The sequence below is a fragment of the Apaloderma vittatum genome, unplaced genomic scaffold (assembly GCF_000703405.1).
Source record: "Apaloderma vittatum isolate BGI_N311 unplaced genomic scaffold, ASM70340v1 scaffold7314, whole genome shotgun sequence".
Classification (NCBI taxonomy): domain Eukaryota; kingdom Metazoa; phylum Chordata; class Aves; order Trogoniformes; family Trogonidae; genus Apaloderma; species Apaloderma vittatum.
In genome coordinates, this window is record NW_009714308.1 from 84479 (window position 1) to 92791 (window position 8313).

At 48.3% G+C, this 8313-nt stretch overlaps 2 protein-coding genes across 3 annotated transcripts in view; one reads left to right on the plus strand and one right to left on the minus strand.

The window, feature by feature from the left end:
- LAMA5 (laminin, alpha 5) overlaps positions 1 to 365 on the plus strand; it is a 46733-nt gene extending 46368 nt beyond the window's left edge. The window contains 1 exon segment of the mRNA XM_009868704.1: positions 211 to 365. Coding sequence (XP_009867006.1) covers positions 211 to 365 — 155 coding nt within the window.
- Positions 366 to 1814: 1449 nt separating this feature from the next.
- Positions 1815 to 8125, minus strand: ADRM1 (adhesion regulating molecule 1). Of its 2 annotated transcripts, XM_009868702.1 has the most exons (9): positions 7912 to 8125; positions 7537 to 7653; positions 7334 to 7457; positions 6813 to 6899; positions 4517 to 4598; positions 4053 to 4282; positions 3701 to 3858; positions 2708 to 2810; positions 1815 to 2040 (listed from the first exon to the last, which is right to left on the minus strand). In XM_009868702.1, the coding sequence occupies exons 1-9, from the start codon at positions 8119 to 8121 to the stop codon at positions 1934 to 1936; spliced, it is 1218 nt and encodes a 405-aa protein (XP_009867004.1). In that variant the 5' UTR covers positions 8122 to 8125; the 3' UTR covers positions 1815 to 1933. The 2 variants fall into 2 exon arrangements, with proteins under 2 accessions (XP_009867004.1, XP_009867005.1); XM_009868703.1 differs by lacking the exon at positions 6813 to 6899 and having other exon boundaries at positions 1817 to 2040; positions 4161 to 4282.
- Between the last annotated feature and the right edge of the window lie 188 nt (positions 8126 to 8313).

Below are 8313 nucleotides of genomic sequence, written 5' to 3' on the forward strand. Positions count from 1 at the left end.
CCCTCCTCCTGCTGGTCACATCGTTTCTGATACAGGCCAGGAAGCCCGTTGGCCTTCTTGGCCACCTGGGCACACTGCTGGCTCATGTTCAGCCGAGAGAAATACCCCAAAGCCGAGAGAGATCCCAGTCCAGGTGCAGGACAGAGGGACTTCATCCTCTGCCCTCTTCCCAGGCAGACTAACGCTTACTTTTACTTGTTCCTTCTGCAGAGACAGACAAGGCTGGCACAGCGTCGCCGTCACCTGCCCTCCCTCATTACGTGGGCTGTATAAGGAACCTGGTCATTAACCGGAGCCACGTGGACCTGCCACGAGCCGGGACTGTCAGGGGCTCCGTTGGCCTTCAGGGTTGCCCCGTGCTGTAAGTGGTGTCACCTCCGGGTCCAGCCTGACCAACAACCCTGCGTTGCTGCCGGGGCCCCAGATGTCACCCACTCGATAGCATTACCCATGGTCAAACATACTTGATCTCCAGTGACAGCAGGTGCAAGTCTGGGGCCAAAACCAGCGAGGGGCCATGGATTCAAGGGGAGGGAGGGCAGGGAAGGAAGGTGGGCAGAAGGGGGCACTTTGGGGCCATCTATCACAAACAGAACCAAAAACGTTGGAGCAGGAGGTGGGTGGAGACAGGGCTGAGTCCTTCCCCAGTGGTCAAGCATCTGCAGCAGGACTCAGCTGCCAAGGGACTTGTGGTGGGAGCAACTGTCCTGAGCAAGCGGGGGCTGCAGCCCCCAGCAGCCGTGCATCATCCCAAAAATTTGTTCCCTTTACCCTGCACTTGCAACGCACATAGATCTAGTTCTTGGAACACTTGAGGCCATTAATAAGTCACAGACCGTCTTCTGCTAAAGGCAGTTTCTGGTTTATAATAAATGCAATTAGGACAAACTGGATTAATTCCATCACTTTTGTGTTTTTATAAGGACGCATTTAACCTCTCCCCGCCCTGCCCCGCCAAGGGGAGGCTCAGTTCACCTGCAACTGCTACGCAAAGAGATCTGCAAGGGGGAACCTGGACAAAATTCTGTTCACAGAATTAGCATCATCTTAGCAGATTAATTTATTAAAAATAAAACAGGCTGGGAGAACCGAGGGAAAGCAGAGAGGAATACCCCTCTGACTCTGTGCAGTTGCATTTGGCGCTGGTAGATTCACTGACACAAATCCTGTTTTGTGAAGCAAGAAACTGTAGAAAGGGAAGAAATAAAAGGTTATCTCTGTGGCTGACAGGGTGCCAGAGGTGGCATTTGGCCCTCGCCCCTGCTGCCAGCAGTTGCCTTCTCGCTCAGCCTCACTCCTGCCTGCCGTAGTGCAGTCTTCACTTGAAAAAAGCCTTTTTCTCCCCAGACACCTAGTTCACTTGTGCACTTACACGTCATTTATATATTTGTGTGTGTATATATCTATCTAGCCACACGGGGACAAAATCTTGCTTCTGACATGGACTTATAAGTTATATCATTATATTGTGGGGTTTTTTTTTTTATGAGGGGTAAATATTGTAAAATGGGTTTTTAACATGTCTGTCTTAAATGTAATTATGACCTGGTTTTTAAGTTGTAGTATTAAAGATGGTCTTTGTAAATCACTGGTACATACTTTGGAGTCAAATAAAGTTTTATGTTACTCTCTTTGCTGGTGAAGAGCAACTTAGGAGGCCAATGGAGAAGTGGAAGAGGGCTCAACCCTTTTACCAGGAGGAAGGCAGGAGCATTAGTGCAGCCAAAAGCACCCAAACACAGCAGTGAGCAACGCTGCTGAAAAAGAGCAAGCACTCCGTGAGAGGATGTTAAACAGACTGAAAAAGAACAGGATGGCAGATAAAGAAAATTCCTTTATTTGTAGATTTATATAAGCATAATATGAAGTTAGTAATCCTACTGCAGTCCCTTAAGTTAGTATCTAGGAATATCTGTAAGGAAGAGCAAATAACTTAATCTAAACTCATATCTTCCTCTTCATCTTTCTTGTCCTTAGCGTCTCCTTCCTTTTGGTCTGACTTGACGCTGTTCTGCATCGCTTTGGCAAACGCTTCTACATCTACAAGTTAAACACAGTTGTTAGTTAACTCTGCACTTTCTGGGACCGAGTTCCTTATCCGGAGGAGGTTAATTATCACGACTCGGCTTTAGAAAGACTCCCTTATCAGGGAAGAAAGTTTTAACACCTGTTCACTCCGTAACACGTATTTGGCTCTCCCTGACCCAGGCAGTGGTTTATACACTTTTAACTGCACAAGCAGCCTAAGATCAAATTAATTCTGGTGCGGAATGGATGCTAAAAAGCTCATCAGGGAAAACTGATACCCTCCCCGACTCCCACCCAGAGCTACAGGCCCCTACTGTGTTCATTATTTCACATGACTCACTAAAGACTCCCACAAAAACCAGCGTTTCTGAACTTGATGACTGTGACATCTCCCAAGTCTTTTGCATTTCTCTCAAGAAAACAACGGCAAGGCTGCTCAGCTTTAAAAGCACACCTGACATCACCCTCTCTGCTGGGGAATGCCTCAGCCGCGGCAGTTACTCAGCATCTAATCATTACATTCCACATCCAATGGCTGTGTGCAGTGCAGAAAAAAAACCAACACACCAAAAAAAACCCCCAAAACCCCGAAGAAATAACCCACAAAACAGTAACAAAGCCAACCAAACAACACCCAACCCAAACCACTTCATCATGTTCCAACAGCACCAAGACCTACCTCCTTTATTTGCTGCATCTACTGCCTCTGCGGGTAAGCCAAACTGGCTCATTAGTGGGCCGAGCTGTCCCGACGCTAAGGCAGCGCTGAACATGCTCAATGCCTGCAAATCACGTCAACAGCATTAAAAAAAACAAAAAAGAAAAGGTCTGCATTGTGTTTCTCCAGCCCTGGGAGGCTGCTGAGCAATACGCGGGGAGGAGAGCTCTCCTTTCTCAGCTGCTGTGCTGCGGGCAGCTCCCCAGGCCCTGGGAGGATCCCACAGTCCAGAACTATCCCAGAACTGCTCTTACCCAGCAAGCACAACCCGGGAAGCCCCATGAGCCTGAGCGACACCAAACCACAGCGACGGAACCTCCCACCAGCTCAGTGCGTGGGCACAGGAACTCGTTATCGAGACACAGATACTCTCAAATCACCAATGAAAAACATCCCTCCTTTCCGAGTCTTGGGTGCACAAGAGCTGCCAGTTTAAACTAAAAACATTTGTCCTAGTTCCTGACATTTTGCAAGTTGACCAATTTCAATCAGTTGGTGTAACTAGTTCAAACTGGCCTGTAATATGTCAGCTGTACTCACAGACAGTACTGGAGTTAAATACCGGTGTTTCAAGAGAAACGAAGGACGTAGTGCCAAAAATGGGAGCATCTCCTGCCTTCAGTCACTTGACGTGACCTTTAAGAGACTGCTGACAAGCCCCTCTTTGATGGGGAATAATGAATTTCCTACTCCTCCCATCATTTGCCAGAGACCATTTGTAACAGAGAAAGGTAAAGGCCAATCCCAAAAGAAAAAAGTATTAAGAACATTCTGATCTGCCCTGGGATGACTGCAGAGAGGAAAAACTAGGGCTCCATCAAACCGCGTTCCTCCTCTTTTCCACTTCTACTGAGCAGCTTCCTACCCTCAGCAGTGTCAGGAGCCTGAAAAAAGCCGGGAAAAGGGTGGGGGAGGCGGGAAAGAAAACCGCACTTCCCGACCGGGAGGCACTACCTGCTGAAACTGAGGAGACGTCAGGGTGTTCTGAATCTCTTCTGCAGTCTGCGGCAGAGATTCCCCCGAGGGAAGGTAAGGCATCAACCGCTCCTGAACCTCAGCGTTGGCCAGGATGGGAGCCATTATCTCAGGGGTCAGAACAGTCGCCAGGTCCACTAGGAAGAAAAGGAAGGGCTGGCTGTTAAGACTGAATAAACCTCCACGTTTTGGACAAGTAAACCAAATCATCTAGCCAGAGGAGTACTGAAAGGCAGGAAAACAAAAATTTAAGAGACCTTTCAAACCCATTTGGAACAGGACAGTAAAAGAGCTCCTGGATCCAAGAGCTGTGTGGTGAGAACAGCATTACCTTGCTGTCCTCCTGCTCCAGACGGCACATTCATAGTAGCTAAAATGTTCTGAAGGTCACTCAGTTGAATGGGCTGAGTCGGGCTTGTGGCTGAGCTGGTTCCGTTACCCGAACTCGGGACGGGGCTCGGGCTGGTCACGGCCGCAGCTGCCGGAACGGCCGGGGCAGGCGTTACGCGGGTAGAAGAAGTCGTGGAAGACGGAGTCACAGCAGCTGACTGGCTGCGTGAGCTGGGGAAGGTAATTAGCACAATTAATTCCCTGCAAAAAACAGCTTTGCCTCCCGTGTTTTGAAAAGCTTTTCAAACCCTTACGATAGGGAGAGCTCCTACCTTGTTTTAGAAAGGTGATAAGCAGCCTTAGCTCCCACTGCACTCCCTGCGCAGTTGGCCGCGATTCCTCCCACAGAAGTGGCACCTTTACGTTACAGAAAGGCCACAAACCCGGAGCAGAGAGGCGTCCTACCTTGACGATGAACTGCTGGTCGGGGGTCCCCCACTTCCAAGCAGACTGGCCAGTCCAGGACCCGTCAGCGCACCCAGCCCACCTTCCGTAAATATAAGAGAAGAACAGGTTTAGAAATTCATTTCTTCAGGGTTTGGTGGTTTGTTTTTTTTTTTTGCACCTCTGTTCTAGAGAGGTCGCTCTTGTACCTGTAAGATTTTGTTTGCTAAAATAAAGGAGAACGGGGTGAAAGAGCCCAGACCAACCCCCCTGCCCCTTTCTGTAAATTAACAAACAGCTCTCATCTTCTCATTTTGCATCCCCACTAGAAAACTGCCTGAAGAGTTGCACAGTTTAGAAATGACTCAGTTTCTAGATGTGCACATGGACAAAACGACTTTGTTTTGCGCCGTACACACAAGATCACAGTAACACAGCCCTCTCCTCTTACCTACTGCCTTCCCAAAATCCAACTTCTACCTAAACCTTAAAGGCCAAGGTTACAGATCACAGAGGCAGCCTGGGAGTCACCACTGTCTCCCCGTACACCCGAGTTTTGCAGCTTCAGACCGAACAATGAGATGCAGCAGCAGAATCAGCTGAATCCTTAAAGACTTCATAGGGAGAGCAAAGTTAAGGACAACCCCACGCAAACCAAGTGCTCCCAGGAGAGCAGCAATCAGGAAACACAGAAGGAAACCAACGCTCAGCCTTTGAGCCAACACAAAAGAAATCCGGATCAGCCTCTTCCATCCACAGATCCCAGCTACCAAGGACTTATCACACCTTACAGGCCCCGCCAGAGCTCTCGGTGACTGGTTGTTCCCCTACAACTCCTCTGAGCTGCATCAGCCAAACACTCTGCATTTACCACACAGTGCCCACCCAGAGGTCTCTTGCACCGCATCCGATGAGATACACGTCCCTACACAAGCACCTGTGTTCCTCGCCCACCTTTTGGGAGCTAGCTGTAAGCCGAGGACAGAACAACAGCGCTCCGTGAGCAAACTGGGATGAACTGAAGCCACGTAACGCCGGGGGTCAGAGCGAACACCAGCCACCAGCTCCTCTCTGCAGGACCCACTCCTACAGAACCGCGCCCGTAACGCTCCTGTTCACCCGTCCCAGAGCGTCCACAGCAGGAACAGCAGGGTGGAGCTAACCAGGCTGTTCCACACGCTGCTCTGCGCAGTTTGTACCTTGCCAGGAAAGTTTATCTAGAAAAAGTTCCTTTGTTGCAGGAGCTCTGCAATAAAAGTCAAGTCCTGAGAGATGCAAACCAGATGCAAAGGAACAAGGCGCTACTCGGGGAAGGGATCCACCACAACCACCGTTTGCCCAGGAAAGCAGATGGTTTTCTTTGCATTACGGTAGCGAGCTTCATGTCAAGCTGCTTTACGCTAGATGTGAAGGCAAAGAAAGAAGAGCTGCTGAAAAAAAGCGTTGAGAAGAAAAGGAAGACAGTCTCAGAAGTTATGTGAAGCTTCAAGAAGGAAGATCCTTTCCCAACACATCCTAAAAAGCCAGAATCTTCCAACACTAACATGAGATTTGCACCCGAACATCCCACCACCATGAGATTTGCATCTGAAGCTGAAAAGACACGAGCCAGATCCACAAAAAAAGGAATCTGGAGCTTAAGCACAGAACCCTCAGTCACTGCCACATGTTCTTTTGCCTACTTCCATGCGAGGGTCTGCCCTCTCCGAAAATTCTCTAGTGGGCTTGGAGCATGGACAGTGTAAAGTACAGACCACAGCAAGGACTCCAACACACCTCTCATCCCCGTCAGGACAAACACCGTGGTGATTCAAGCTCTCCCCAGGAGAGAAAGCCCTAACCTGAGCCTTACTCCTCTGACTCGAGAGTGCTGTGGGGCAGGGACGCTCCAGCCCTCCTTTTGAACTCTGCTTTGCACACGAATATTCACTGGATCAGAGACAACACGAGCAAAGCCACAGCTTAGGGAGCTGAGACATTCCCTGGTTTTCAGTCCCTGCTCCAGTGAATATTTAGGAGGAAGAAGAGGGATAGAAAAAAGGAGGGTAAAAAAAAAAAAAAAAGGCAGAAGATTGAGAACCGACGTTCCTTGCAGATCAAGCCCTAAGACGAGTGCTGTGTAGAATCTGGTGCCCTTCATTTCCTGCATCTTTCTTTTTTGTTTGCCCCACAGCTCATGTTTGAGGCAAGGCCTTGCTTCCTCACGTGAAAGCAGCGCTATTCAAATCCATAGCACTACTTTGAAAATATTGTCAGGTAAGATTTAACCTGGCAGGAGAAAATACCATTTTGGCATAAAGATATTAAAGCATTTTACCAAGTCCTCCTAAGCCCGTTGGTCCGATCAGCTGCATGAGCTGGTTATGGCTCATGTTTCCAAGAAGGCTTTGCAAGCCACCCTCACCTAAAAACAAAAACATTCTGAAACACAACATATTCACATAGGTTTTTTTTTCACAGCACTCCAGCTCAAACAGCAGGAGATTAATTGGCATCACATTCTGTATGGAAAAAACAGTTTTCAAGGGTTTACTGATTCATGATGCTCATAAAAGATAAATGTAACTTGGCTTCATGAAAAGGTAAGACTCCAGAGAATCTACTAGAAACAAACAGGGGTTTCTGCTGGCAGTCTTAACTTCCAGCCTGCACCTATTATAACAGCACAGTTTATTTTGCTAAAAGCACATTTATACTTCTGGTATTAACATCGTCCCCAACTCTCCCTCCACAGCCATCAGGAATTTCTTCCTAGGGAACTACAAGTGCTTATTCTAAAAATATTTGTTTTAAAAGAAAAAAAGCCTCTCACATGAGGGAACAGAGAATGGACTGTACCTCCTAACGCCGAGAGCTCATGGCCTCCGCTCGTGTTTCCACCCAAAGCACCAGGCATTGGTGGATTGTTGAGATACTCGTTCACTTTACGGCAGTGCTCCTCATCCTTGTCTGTCTTCGGCTCCTGGAAGAAAGATGCTCTTGGTATGAGTCAAACTGGGAGTATTATGTTCTAAGACCTTTATTATTGACTTCCCACGAACCTGCATCCAGAAGAAGAGTCGTTTCGATCCTGCCTTGAACTTCAATACATACACACGGCCAGTAGTGCACTGAGGTACCCTCTTGAATTCACAGTCATCAGGAAAAATGATCAAATCCTGGAAAATTCGGCAGTAGGAACAAAGATTTGAGGAAATATATGAGTATTCCCTTTAGCCTCCCAAAGACCTCTGTCCTCCTCCCCAAGCCTTCCTCCATCTGCTCTCCTCAGAGCAGAGAGGGTTTGGAAACGTAGGTCTGTCAGGCCACAGCAGCATTCTCATCCTAATTTGTCTTGGAGAAGCTCCTTCAGCAGTACCAGAACAAGACAGACTGTGACTTAATGCCTCAGCACTGAAACACAAAACTATACTCACATCCTCCACGTTGCCCGAAGTCCTGTCCTTCCAGCAGAAGTGAATGAGGGAATCATCAGTCTGCTGGATGTACACAAGCCCTTTTCTCTTGTCTGGGGTTACAGTGCTGCCTTTCAGGGACATCTTCCCTGCTCGAAATTCCACCAGGTATTTGCTCGAAGAGCCACGGGAGCCTGGCACCAGGCTGGGAAATAACGCGCCTGAAGACATCCTGGGGGAAAAAAAAAAAAAAAAAACAAATGAAAGGCAGCAGGTGTGATGAGAAACTTTCCTTTATTCTCTTAATACAAAATTTCAGTCTTTACCAATTGACCCCCCCCACAACGACGGAATCTGTCCCGCTGCCTGCGGTTTCACACACACCGGCCTCGCACTTCGAGGCCTTAAGGAGGCCGCTGGGCC